The sequence below is a fragment of the Bemisia tabaci genome, chromosome 5, assembly GCF_918797505.1.
Source record: "Bemisia tabaci chromosome 5, PGI_BMITA_v3".
NCBI lineage: Eukaryota > Metazoa > Arthropoda > Insecta > Hemiptera > Aleyrodidae > Bemisia > Bemisia tabaci.
Window position 1 is genome coordinate 36,162,981 of NC_092797.1, and position 14,652 is coordinate 36,177,632.

At 41.3% G+C, this 14,652-nt stretch overlaps 1 protein-coding gene across 1 annotated transcript in view; it reads right to left on the minus strand.

Annotated features, from left to right (window-relative positions):
- nAChRalpha1 (nicotinic acetylcholine receptor alpha1) overlaps nucleotides 1–14,652 on the minus strand; it is a 244,376-nt gene that overhangs the window by 17,867 nt on the left and 211,857 nt on the right. Inside the window, exon 4 of the mRNA XM_019056913.2 lies at nucleotides 2,246–2,290. Coding sequence (XP_018912458.1) covers nucleotides 2,246–2,290 — 45 coding nt within the window. The remainder of the gene's footprint in view (nucleotides 1–2,245; nucleotides 2,291–14,652) is intronic.

Sequence of the window (14,652 nt, forward strand, 5' to 3'; positions counted from 1 at the left end):
TGTCGTTGTATTTCAGTGGCGTGCTTTGCGATATATCAATTGTTATGCCATTTAAACCTATGGATAGGATCGATAGACAGGGTGTTCGCAGGGAACACCTTAATAATCGATTCTTTGCCATAGGTTTAAATGGCATAACAATCGATATATCGCAAAGCACGCCACGCCACTGTTTGTATTTCCCCCGATCAAGGATCTTTCTTCCGGAGAAAAAAAGCTTCCGTGAAATGTCCCCTATTTACAGGAACTCGGGGCCCTCTTAAAATTGGGACATTGTACTTTATGAGAAAAGCCTGTGCTAGAATTTTAGCGTTGTGGCGCACAGTCTAAAGTCATTGCGAGACGGCCATGACATTTTTAAATAAAATTGAAAATTGTCACGTTTATTTCGTCAAAATTTGAGTCTTAACGAATGTTATTGGGTGGAAATTTTACGACAAAACCAATGGAGCCACTTTTAAACGTCTACGTGATACAAGATTTTAAAATTCCCAGCGTCATAACCAGACTGAAACGAGGTCCCCTTTTTGTAGAGGCACGCCTAACCAAGAAATTTCTTAATCGCTGTTAAAATCTTCCGAGTTTTTCTCGTTTTTTGGGGGGTAGGAGTTTCCTTGAACTTACAACGTTGTTAAAATTTTAAGATGCCCTAAGACTGCGAATAAAACTCTCCAAGAATTTAAAGGGAAAAGTATCAGTGAGTTTTTCTGAAAAGTCGTGCTTGACACATGCACCGCTATTGAAATTTTAAAATACATTGGGAAAATTTCGATAAAAATTCTCAGCAAATTTTGCAGGAAAAAATTCACGAGGTTTTCTGAGGATTCTTGTGAATCGGAGGAAATTTTGCAGCGTCAAAATGCCAATACGGCGTTTTTCCCCCAACACGCGGTTGTTCCGTTTAACGCATTCTCAAGAGCTCGACACTTGAATTTTAACTGGGCTTGAGACCTTTATAACGGGTAATTATTCTCAACGCAAAGGGAGAACATACTCTCCTTACAGCAGCCACCCCCCCTTTCCGGCGAGGTGTTTCATGTAGCCGCGGCCTTGTCGGGGATACTCGACACTATGATAATTTTCTTTTCGCCTCTCTTTTGAGCGGCAAGATAGATGCTCGATGAAAACTCCGGATTTCCTTTTCTTTTCAGTGAGCGATGCGAATAAACAATCTAGGAAAATATATTATTATTTTGTAAGGAAAAGGTTCCTTACTAAGTGCCTTCACTTAGTGACTAAGCACGCGAATCCCTTGTACATAAATCGTTTCGATCTTTTTCTCTTGTGCATAGTTCCATTTAGTAAAATTAAGCAAACTTGTTGACGCAGACACTAAGTATGTCTCAATTAATTGCTGTGCTGCTTAGCTAAGGAAGAACGTTGTATCAATCTGTGTGCATTGCCAAATTTTTTGTGATAAAATACGAATTTTTAGAAAAACTTGTGAGTATTTCCCGTCCAATTAATTAAGGAATTTTCTTTGCAATGTGATAAAAAATATCTGAGAATTTCAAGTTGAGGTATTCATAATTTTGTTCTAAAACTGATGTTTTAAAAGGGGAGGTTCTGTGGCCTGCGAATGTTCATAAGGCGTTTCACCTTACTACGGTAGTATGCTGATACGAGCGCTTTTAACTTTCAATCTACGACAAGCATGTAAAAGCACCAATGCTGGTGCGACTTAATCATGCAAAAGCTCACTGCAATATGGCGGGAAGATGTCTCTAGTTTTAAAACAAAAAGTTTAGATCGTCAGATTCTTTTCAATGCTTTTCATTCGAGGCCGCGGAATTTATGAACGGCTTTTCAACAATCTAATGGAAAGTATAATTTTTACAAATTCGATCACAGAAATGGAGGGTGGATTGTTTCATCAGCCTCCTGAAATTATGAATAATGACAGCATAGAGGGGAGCATTGAAAAATCACGCCTCGAGCCTTCGCACCTTCAATTTTGCAGATGCATCACGGATATCCATCAAGTACGAATAGATGTATCTCTGCGCCGTCGTCAACAAGAATCAGCCTCCTGAAATTATGAATAATGACAGCATAGAGGGGAGCATTGAAAAATCACGCCTCGAGCCTTCGCGCCTTCAATTTTGCAGATGCATCACGGATATCCATCAAGTACGAATAGATGTATCTCTGCGCCGTCGTCAACAAGAATCCTTTCCCTTACTCTATTTGATTGTAATAATTATTATGAATAAGTGGTTAATAGTTTGATGAATGGCAAATTTACCTGCTCGACCCACATGTTTGTCGTCATGATTTGACTCTTCAAATTCTGAAACAAAACAAAAAATATTGGTTTTAGACAGATTTATTCGGCAAAAAAAGACCCCTGAAAAAATCAAGGAAAGTACAATTGAAGCAAAATATATGATACTTTTAATGCACGAACGAGTAAAGTACTAAAAATACTCACGATTCATTACAAACTGATTTGTAAAAATCCAAAAGAATGTAATCACTTTTAAGACACCTCCTTCCAGGGCCGGATTAAAGGGGTGGCCACATGGGCCGCGGCCCATGGCGGCAAATCTAGAGGGCGGCAATTTTTGCAATTTTTTTAAAAGTAGGGTATAAAAAAAATCGGATTTAGAAATAAAAATTACAAACGAGAAAAGGCTACAAAATCTCTCATTTCCTGAGAGTATAGTAATTTCTAATTTTATCGTCTTTCAGTGATACAACAGACAGCACCTTTAATTAGTCGAGTTAAGAGAGAAACCAAACACACAATTTAGCCTGGAACGGCACGACTTAGGGAGAAACGATGCCGAGAACTTAAGGTGATTCGATGGACGCCATATTTTGTGTCAGAACGGCATGCGATATATCGCATCAATTGGTTCTATTTTTTCAGCTACTCGTCGTTTTTCCTCAATTTTGAGATCTTAATTCTGTTGTCAGGAGACTGAAACACTCACTAACCAGTTTTAACTTAGAAATTCAACGAAATAAAGGCGTGGTTTTTTCAGAGAGAAAATATCGCATTCGAGTGCAGTTTCGATATCAGTATCGAATGCAATGTTTTCTCTCTGAAAAAACCACGCCTTTATTACGTTGAATTTCTTTATTAAAATTGGTAAGTGAGTGCTTTAGTCTCCTGACAACAGAATTGCGATCTCAAAATTGAAGAAAAACGACGAGTAGCTGAAAAAATGGAACCAATTTCATGCGATATATCGCATGCCGTTCTGATACAAAATATGGCGTCCATCGAATCACCTTAAGATGAAAAGGAGGAGCCCTCGGCTCGGCAATCGGCATGTAACACATATTAGCGCCCACAAGACTGCACGAATACTTCACGCATTGCATCAAAGACAGTGCGGTTATTGTGGTCAACGTCAAACGGATAGCGCCTACAAGAATGCATGAATACCTCACGCATTGCGCTAAACACAGTGCAGTCAGCGTGAAACGTATAGCGCCTACAAGACTGCGTGAATACTTCACGCATTGCGCCAAACACGGTGCGGTCGGCGCAGCGCGGCGCGGCGGCGGAAGTTAAAATCATTAAACCAAATTTTGTGTTTGTTCTTTCATAATTTTTTCGTTCATTTAATATGAGTGGAAGGCCTTGTCCATTAGAGATAGGTTTACGATACTTGACTTTCGCGCAAAGTTCCGTGACCTTTTGCAAGTAGTATTGACAGGACTTTCCCCAAAAATGTGTTCAACACGAGTAAGCGCGTCTTATGCACCCCTCCCCCTCTGGCACGTTCACTTGATGGTTTTTATTGATGTTTCAAAACGAATGAGAAGGGGGCGGCAAAATACAGGCGGCCCATGAGCGGCAAGTAGGAAAATCCGGCTATGCCTTCTTCCCCTCATATTATATAGGATTGAATTGAACAAAAAGGATCCGAGCCACAATCCGACGAAAAATGATTCGGGGGTATGTAATTTTGAGCATAACTATTTGCACTTTTTCCACCGGTGAGAATTCAAAGTCATGGAAAAATTCTGAATGCGAAAAAAGGTGATGAACTTTATTGGACAGCGTTTAGGAAGGATTCGAGCCACATCAACTTTGGTCAAATTTAATTGGGCAATCGAATTTTTTACAGGAAAACGGTAGTGAGAATTCTTGTGAAAATTTCAGTGAATTTTCTGCATAGCGCGAAGCGAATTCTTTGATATTTTCAAAGGAACTCGGACAAACGTTCTCTTGTAAAAAATTAAATGTCCCCGTTAAATTTGGCAATGGCTGATGTGGCTTGGCTCCTTTCTGCTAAATGCGGTCTATTCTGTGATAATGAGTCTTACGGAGGAATCAATTTTAAACCTCATTTGTCGGTTCAATCTTGATGCGACTTCCTTTGCGTAAACTCGTTAATTTCTCCCCACGGTACGTCACTGATTTGCATAAGTTTCATATACGTCTAGCACCGTCGTTACGTAAGTTTTACGTAAATCCGATGAGTACTTTTACGTGAATCCAGCGCATGAATTGTGCAAGAGTCTGATACGCAAGGGCTCACAAATTTTCATCCGATGACGACTAAATGCTTCCCGAGTCCTGACGCATTCACATTTCAAAACTTAAGACCCGAAAGTCAAACCGTCGGAATGATATTGTTACCCCTCTGCTAAAGCATTACGGAATCGGATAAGTGGAGAGGGGGTAGTGGAGAGGAGGCAGGAAGAGGAGTATGGAGGAGGGGACGGCGGGAAATACTGGAAGTTTAAAAACAGCTAAGAGCAACGTAGAGTTAATGAGTTATTCCGCGATAACGTGTCGCAGCAAAGAGCGCTCTTAGTTTATTAGAATGCATTACACTTTGATGAGTTTCTCCCCGCCGTTACCCTTGTGGAACGGAGCCGTGCAGTTCTTGCGCTACCCGCTACCGCACCGGCAAAAACTTGTAAGAGGTAATTTGGCAGCCAGTTTCGTAGGTTCCTGTCGTTGCCAGAGAGCCCATTGTAACTTTAGCGCACTCTCCCGGCGGAAATGAGTCATGAGTGATTCATGATTGGACCCTCTTTCCCAGCCACAAAATAAGGCACGGATAGGTGCGTGCTGATACTGCCGTGCTAAGGAAGAACGCCGTATGAAGATCCGAGAGTGGCCAAATTTTCTTTGATAAAACTTGTGATTTTGACGAAATTTATGCATATTTTCCCTTGTTATTTTCAGATTAAATTGAGTATGATATTGTGTGAAAATCCTGGAAGGAAATATTCCCAATTTGCTCAGTGAATTAGGTTTTTATCGAAGGAAATGTGGCAACGTCTTAAGGCTCATACGGCGTTCTTCCTAAACACGGCAGAATAGGGTCGTGCTAGTACTGCCGTGCTAAGAAAAACGCCGTAAGAGCCTTCAGGTGTTGCAAAATTGTCTTTGACAAAACGTTGACAAACTTTGACGAATTTCTTAGGACACTTAAAAATATTTTTCCTCCAATTTTTTAGATACTTCTGTTCGCAAAGTAACCTAGAGATGTTGAAAATTTCAAGGAAAAATATTCATAATTTTCCTCAAAAATAAACATTTTACCGAAGAAAATTTGGCAATTGGGACAGCTGAAAGGTCCTTCTAGACGCAATAGCTCCATCTTCTGCTTAAAATGTTGAGTGAAACCAGTATTTTACGGCAAATTTTTTCAATAATTCGATGTTTCCTTACTCGCAATGAATATTCAAAGAATACGATCTTCACGATCCATGAGCAAATAATCCAACGATGTAACTTTGGAGACAGATCTTTGCAAGGATTGAAATGTTTGCCACCGATAATTTTCAAAATTGAATGCAGCGCTTTCTTTAAATTTGCAAAATTCGCAATTTACTTTCTGTTGTATTTTGTCTTGTTTAGTCATTACTCATGTTAATCTTTTTCAAGAATCTAGAGTTATAATTTTGAATTCCAGCCGAGAATCGTACACACTATTCTTTTAATGACTCCTTTGATCTGATCATAATATATAAACCATATGAGAACCTCTCTGAGGAACGAAAATATTCAAAAGGTGACGAGTAGAGTACGAAATAATGGTAAATAATTTGATTCAGCCAGATAGGGAGTTATTTACAGGCTCAACACCGGAAGAGAAAGAAACATTTTACAAGTTTCATTTCCATTGTCTTACAACACCTGAAGTGGTGTTAAAAGGCTGGGTGGTATTGGTCTATTGCCAAGTTATCTGTAAATTTGTAATACTAATATTGTTTCAAAAATCATCATTTAAATTCCGTTTCAAAAAGTATACGCGCGCATTAATAACCCCCTGAGCAAATACGACTCAAAAAATAGTCCACCAATATATCTATACTGCAGTAAATTTCAATATGCTGAGAATGTTTCACGAATGTTCTACGCAATTTATCAGGAAACGCCCAAATTATTCCGGAAATTTTCTGTACACATAACCCGTTCAAAATGAAAATGATCTACATTTATTCCTATATTGGTGATCAAAAACACCCAGCATCACTGTATCCTCTTCAAAGATTGAAATTGGCATGAGTTCCAATATATCAACGTATTATTATGAAACCGCGTTCTCAGATCTTCGTCTCTGAAAACTAGGGTAATCAAATCTGGAGTGAAGCGTTTGAGTGGGTGCAGAGTGCACACATACTTTCAACCGCGTTGCATTCTTGCTCAGGAGCCGGGAGGCACGGCACTTGACACACTCAAACTCCAAGATTTCTAAACTACTCAACTTATCGGGCGAGGCGAAACTTGCAGGATATTCATGAGCCACTTCTTCCTCCAATTCTCCTTTCCGTCCTTCATATTTTTGCTCCTTTTTTCATTTTTCTCTGTCATCCTCTTTTCCCTCTTTTCTCATTTTCCTGCTTCTCTTTTTTCCTCTTTCCTTCTTTCCTTCTTTCCTTCTTTCTTTCTTCTTCACTCTCCTCTGCCTTCTCTACGTTATCCACTTTCCCCTGCTACTCCTTTCCCTATCTTTTTCCTTTTTCTTCTCTTCCTCCATCTTCTCATTTTCCTGGCCCTTTTCCCCTTCTTTTCTTATTTTTGTCTTTCTCACTCACCTCTAACTCCTCTACTTCATCCACTTTTCCCTTTTATTCCTTGTCTCATCTTCTTTTTTTTCTTCTCTTTCTAGCTATTTATGTTCTTCTGCCCCCTCATCTTTCTTCTTCCTCTTCTCTCCTTCTCTATTTTCATCTTTGCCCATCCTTCCTCATTTTCTCTCCTCCTCTCCTTAATTTCCCTCTTCCTCTCTCCCTACTTCTAGACCTCTCCTCTCCTCTTTTTTTCCCCTCTTCCCTTCTCTTCATTCTTTTTCTCCAGCTCTCGACACACTGACAAAAGATTTTGAAACTCCTGAACTTATCGGGTGAGGTGGAACTTTGAGGATATTCATGAACGACTGGATGTGGCTTGGAACTTCCACAGAGAAACCACCCCAGCCCCGAAGGCGAGTTGGTGATCCCAGCTCCCATATTTTATTCTCATCAAAATCGTCAAGTAACCCTGCAGTGCTGGTTGCCGCGGCAAGCGTATGCAGGAGTCGGCTATGTCGATTGCGGCGGCGTGGCAGAATGAACCCAAAGTTCAGTGTTTAGCAGTTATCTCAAAGGTTTTCAATGCTATTTACCTTTTAGGCATCGTACCCGGTTGCCAGTATTTTGCTGTACATCCAAAATGATGAAAGTTGGAAGACATTTATCGATGAGGGAAGTACTGAACCACGTATGTCGCTTAACGACGTTGAAGATTTCCTGTCACATTTTACTTTTTTAAAGGATAATAATTGATCATCATTTTTTCACAAAATTTTTCAAATTTCTCTTTGCTCTGTCAAAGCTATTCTTTGCAAATTCTGCTACGTGATAACTTACTGTGTAACAAAGGAAGAAGGAGCGGATATGGTGGAACACCGTGAGCGATATACGTGTTATTTATGGTTTCACTGTTGGTATGGATGCAATCTAGCAACAGAAAAGTATGGATGGGGCAGGAACAACTTGACTGTATTTTACATTGCCTTGTTTTCCACAATGTCTTATTTTTCGAATAGAACAACGAAATATGAAGCCGCCTAGAAAATATTCGGGATTGCAGACGATCCGTGTTCGGAGCTCCTGCAACATCGTGTGGATACTTCAAGCATTGCATCATGGATCACCGATGTGCTAATGGACCAGCTCACCGGTAGACAAGGTACAAGCATTCTGATACATATTCCTTTACCACAATTTCTTGCAGAACACGAGTAGGGCAACGAAAATTACCGAAAGTAACGTTTTGATTGAGTTTGACTGAGAAATCTACTAAAACCGTATTATAGAAACGTCATTATCTTAGTTGGGAGTTATTTATGTTAATTTCAGTAGCGCAAATCTTGTTTGGCGTTAGGTTCTATAGCAGAATGCTTAAATTTGTACCTAACTTGGTTGGCACATTGCGCTAGGCAAATTTTGTTTATTCCGTGAGCTGAAGCTCCTTATCTCGCGGCCGATCACGTAACAAAAATCCGAATATTTTGACAAGGTAAACCCCCAACAAAAGTATCGGTTCGTTGACCAGCAACCCACATCCTTTCCCCGAGATTAGGTTATCACTTGTAGCGACCCTCAAAAAAGCCCGTCCGAAAGTCGAACCTGAGCCCCTGACAAAAGCCCACCTAAGAGAGCCATCGAGAAGTCGAAACAACTTAACGTTCGCCTCGCGAATACATAGAGGCCGAACACGCAAGAAAGACGGACGCATATTGTGCTCCGATCGGGACATCCGTCATTTTTACACGTGAGGCTCCGTGTACATACAATAACACGAACGAAAGAGTGAATGAATGATACCGCGCCGAGGGGCGACTTAATAATTCATCGGTGCCATTGTGAGGAGGCGGTTGACAGTCGGTTTTATTGTGGCAATCCGAGCGAGGTGGGATCAAGTCGTTGCCTCGCCCACACAATCGCGTAACTCCACTTCAAGATGAGCCCTGATTTGTATTCCATCTCACGGTTTACAGAGCTCACGTGAGACTGGACTTGCGTCGTTTTGCAGGCGGCGGATCGGAGCGTATGCCTGGGGAAAAAACGAGGGAAATGCCTACCGCACTAGGTAAAACCGCGTATTCACTCGGAGTTTCCACTGGAGTTAAGTTGCTCTTGCACAGTGTGGCAGATGAGAGGCGTCTGAATGCAAATTGAAGGGGTGCACGGCCCGGTGACATTTTCGTGGCGGGCCTACGCGTCGATCAATCATGCAGTGCGGCAGTGGTGCCGCTTCGGGCGGTTATATGCCGATTTCAGCGAGAAAATAAGGGAAATCGGGTGAAATTTGGCGTCGCCAGTTGAGGTGGCAACAGGTCCGGCTGTTATTGTGCCCGTGCCTTATATCGCTTCACCTTCCGCGCAGTCTTGAGCTGTCACGTTAACATGACCCGATACGTTTTTTCTGTAGTGCTAAGGAAAAACATCGTACACGGAGAAAAATATTTCATTGCACACCGAGCATCGAGGTATAGCCTAATTTTCCCGTCTCAGGAACCGATCTTTGGACTGGATTTTCTAGGTTTTAGTTAATCATTCTAAGACTTGTATTCTTCATCGAGGACTTTGGTTATTTGAACCGGAACGAAGCTTCTATGGTCGGAGGCCAGTGGCGATTCTTACAAGTTTGCAACACTGTTATTTCTCCATGTGAATGCATGTTGAACAGTCGTTCTTAGGCTAGGCTGCCTGTCTAACCAAGAGTCGATATATCCAATGGATTTTAATGGAGTATTAATAGTGTCGCTGACTTGCAGAAATCGCCACGGTAAGTCAGAGATTGTAGTGTTCCATACCAACCGAGGATTGGTTCTCATAACCAAGTTAATGTAGTGGTTAATTCGCCAATAAAGGAGCCTGGAGAACTTGAATTTTGAAAAGAAATAAAAAACTACACAATTTTGAGAAGTAATTACGTTAAAGGTAAGATAAAATTCCCCGGGAAGAAAATATTTTCGCCCAATGGGGCAAATGTTAGAAGGTATTTTTTTTTAAAAAAAATTTAGGCTTGATTCAAAACTTTGCACTTGAGTTTGGCTTTGTTTCCCCGCGAAATGGTGTGGACCCAGCACCATTTCTCCACCTTGTTATATACAGTTTTGGGCCGCTTCTTAGTGTTTAATTTTTTCATCTGAAAGCAAGTAAGTTTGTTTTCATGCAAAGTCTATTTACGGGAATAACATGACATTTTATGATTAGACAATCTTGAGCTAACGGTCGGGTAGATTAAAACTATGAATCTATTCATCTGTGAGTGCACATCATCTTTACGTTGCGCCAGAGACCTCGCAGTGGATAAAAAATAATGATAATGAAAAAATCAATTTGTTTATAATTATATTAATAGACAAGAAAAGGGGTTCCAATAATGACCATAGACACATAGCTGGCTCTGCTCCTCTATTGAACTGACGAGTCCTTTATTTTTACCGATTTTGGGATTTTATAATATTTATATGATTTAATTTACTCGATACCAAATGACGTTACGAACAGGGCTACGCCCTGTTCGTTCATAGCAGAAGAAGAAGAAGAAGAAAAGAAGACGGAGGATAAGAAGATGAAGAAGAAGAATGATCAGTGCTCTCCGACCCATGTACGATAAATGACTCAACGCGTGAATGCATCTAAACGTGCTCTCCGGACGTGCGTGCTGCATGCGAAAAATTGAAGGCGCTCTGGCATTCAATCACTTGTGAAAACATCTCCAGTGCACGGAGCGAGATTGAACGCAGAGGCACGCCGAGCGTGAAGGGTGACAAGCGACTCGTTCCGGCTTCGCCACTTCCTCGGGGCGAGAAAAACCAACCCCAAAAGACAAGGGTAGACGGGGCACGGGTCGAGGGCACTGCGGTTTCCAAATTGAAAAACGGTGACTTTGACCGATAATCCTTGCGTAACGCACTTAAAAAAGGGCGAAAAAAAGAGAAAATAGAGGCGGGGCTATATATCACGGAGGTGAGTTCGGGGATGTCATCTATTAAGCCGCGGGCGCGGGCGGACGAGGCTCCTTGAGAGGCGCTAAGGAAGACCGCCGTATGAGCTTTTAGACGTTGCTAAGTTTCCTTGATAAAAAGTGAATTTACCGGGAAACTGGAGATGTTGTACGTGTGAGGAATTTGCGATTTGACTGTTGATTCTTATACTATGTAAAAGTTCGCGAGAAAGGCGATGGTGCCACTGGTTTTCTCTGAAATCAACTCCCAAGCTCAAAAAAAGCTCTCAAGTTGAGCCCAAAATGGAGGGGATATCCCACGCTATCCTGAGAGTCCACCTCTACATCAAGACAAACTCTCCATGCAAAGATAAGGAGCAAATACATTTGTTGTGATGCCGTGTTTTCAGTTTTAGAGTCCCCAAATAAAGTAATAGCCCTTTCAATGTATTTGCTTCCTATCTTTGCATGGAGAGTTTGTGCTGATGTAAAGGTGGACTCGCAAAATAGCGTGGGATATCCCCTCCTTTTTGGCCTCAACTTGAGAGCTTTTTTGGAGCTTGAGAGATGGTTTCAGAGAAAACCAGTGGCACCATCGTGTTTCTTTTACATAAGAATCAACAATCAAATCGAAAATTCCTCACACATGCAACGTGTCCATTGCGAATATTATTTTCCAAAAGTTGAAGACACTTTAGTGCGCAATTTAATCTAAAACATCTGAAAATTTCAAAGGAAAATGTGCATGAATGTGGTCAAAAATACATTTTTTATGAAGGGAAATTTGGCAACTCTGGAATGTTCATACGGCGTTCTTCCTGAGGACGACAGCGCGGGCCGGGCGGGCGTCGCGACGGAGGAGTCCCGGCCCGGCCAACTTGGCGAGATTATTCTGCTCGGAAGGAGGAGAGAGGAGCGGGCGCGCGGGAAAATAGAAAAAATATTGACGAGAACTTACGATAATTGCGACACGATTTATCTCTCTCTCGATAAGACTACAAAACTCGATCTTGATTTATTATTCTGACTCGTTTCTCCTCCGCGGCCCCGGCCCTGGCTGCGCGCAGCACCACTCGCTAGGATTGCACTTAGTTGCCGGATTTTTCACAGCTCCACCGACTAACCAACTTTGATGACTTAACGACTTGATGGATTGAGGATGTAATTAGGAGAGTGCGTGGAACCAAAATTACAAGGACTTAAAGCTGAAAAGCTGATGAATTTTTCAACTTTTTCAACATTTTCTTTTCTTTTTCCTTTCTACTCTTCCCCTCCTCTTCTCTTCTCCTCCTCTTCTCTTCTCCTCCTCTCCTTCTCTCCTCCTCTTCTTCTCTTCCTCATCCTCATCTTCTTTTCGTCTTTCTCATACGTCTTTGCCACCTTTTAATTCTCCCTTCCCTCCTCCTCTTTCTCCTACTCCTTCTCCTACGTCTCTCCCACCTTTTAATCCTTCCTCTCTTCCTCTTCTTCCTTTTATTCCTACAGACTTCTTCTAATATCCTTCTTCTTCGAAACAGTATCTTTCCTTTCCTTCTCATCCTTCTCCTTTCTCTTGATCTCTTTTTCCTTCACTTCCTCTTCTTCTTTCCCCCCCTTCTTCATCTTCTTATTCTTCCTCTGATTCTCTTCCTTCCACCTCATTCTTCTACCTTTCTCTTCTTCCTTCTTCTTCTGCAATTATTTTTCCTCCTCCTCTTCTTCCCCAACTTCTCCTTTCCTTCCTCCTCTCCTACTTCCCCTTCTCCTCCTCCTATTCTTCCTGTCAGTCCTCTCTCTCTTGCTGCTCATCTTCCTCACTTTCATCTTGGTTCTTCTTTCGTTTTGTCCCTCTACTTCCTTATCTTCTTCGTGTTTCTTTTCTTCTTTTTCACCCTTCATTTACTCTCAGGTTAACTCTTATTTTTCTTCGTCCCGTTCCTCTCCTTTATCCTATTCCTCTTTCCCTCCTTCGTTTTCCTGTTACCTCCTCTTTTCTTCCTCCTCTGTTTCATTTTATTCTTCACGTCTTCCCGTTCCTGCTACTCCTGCCGCACCCGCTACTCCTCTTCCTTTTCCTTCGCTTTCTTTTCCTTCTTTGCAAAACGGCAGAACTGTCAACCCTGGCGGACGCAATTCAATCCGCACATTGTAAATATCGAACAAAATTAAAAGCATTTTGTCGTTGTCGTTTCATTACTTCTCTTTCTCCTCCTTTTCCTCCGTCTCCTTAACGTCGTCGCTCGGATGTACCTCTCCGCTCATGCCAGTATATCTCGGATCTCCCTTTGCAAACAGCCGGATTTAATGAGAATAGTTTTTCTCCGTGGCATTCGGTCGTTTTCTCAAAAAAGCACGAGATGTACATGTCTAAGCGAAAACGCGGTCACATAAATATTAATAGCTAAAGCAAGACACATCGCATTCGCAAAAGTTTTATTTCAGACAGACGACAAAGTAATTTACGGTATATTTCGAATGAGATCGCCGCTAATATTTCAGTGTTAGACGTCTACTTATTGCTTCAATCATTGAAGTATCTGATCGCGTAGAAATTGTCCCGACTTGTTTGTGCGTGTTCTGTCGAAAGTTATAAGCCTCTTATCTCAAAGTAATGAAAAGTCGAAAAATCTATCATGTAGAGATAGGGACGCGTTATTGGAAGGATGGGGGACGGTCTTTTCCTTAAAGCATTGCTTTGACCAATAACAGATCAGCGCGCCTTTCGTACTATCGTAAGAAGAACGGAGTTGAAGCGCCTTCAATTTTTCGTACATGCAACACGGTCATCCCTCGAGCACGTATAGTTGCATTCAAGATCGGTGTCTTCATCCGTCCGATATCTTAATGGAGGACATTGTTCTAATACGACAATGTAATAGATATTAGACAAGCTAGCTTCTGATTCTACTTTTAATATACATCGATAGGCAAAGTGCGGAACCACGTATTTCCATTGTGATGTTTCAAAATGTGTAATATTAATATTCTATTTTTCTTATGAGAAACAAACCAATTTTATAGCTAGAAATGTTTACAGAATATTCTGCTAACAGAGAGAAAATATCAAGGAGGTTCTCAAGAGATTACGCTGATTAGTTCTTCAAAGAAAAAGTAAAGCATGACAGGAAATTTGCAACGTCGCAAGTGAAGAAACGCGGTTTTGCACTTTGGACATCAAAATGAAGATAGTAGCTTAAAGAGTTTTAATTTTTATTGTTCGAGCCGCAAAACTATTGGCATGGAATGCAGCTAAACGGCACAAAAATAAAATGATCCCCTTGTAAATATATTCGGGATACTTGAGAGTGTTTTCCAGTGAAACCATCTAACTGCACAAGACAACCAATCGAACAAATGCACACAAGAATTATGAGCATTGAGTTTTGTCAGAGTCAGTTACTGTTTTGTAGTTGTTATTATTCAATTTATTTGTAAATAGTTTCTTTCGGCAATAACGGTACAATTTTAAGATTTTCCACACTTGCGTCCCGTTTTGCGTAGGCAGTTTCAAATCAGCCACATCGACTTGCATGCGAGAACCACCACAGTGAATCGCCCTGTACACGCAGTACGATGAAAATATTTCAGCGCGCCCCGAGTTACCAAGAGGTCAGTTCTTATTCATCAGTGCACTAAATGCTTGGATTGGCGAAGTGTATTTCTGCACCAGACACGGACGACACGCTATTACTCGTGGGAGAAGCGTGTCTATGACACCACGAGTGCCTATTCTTTCGGCTTCCGCATTTGGATGATAC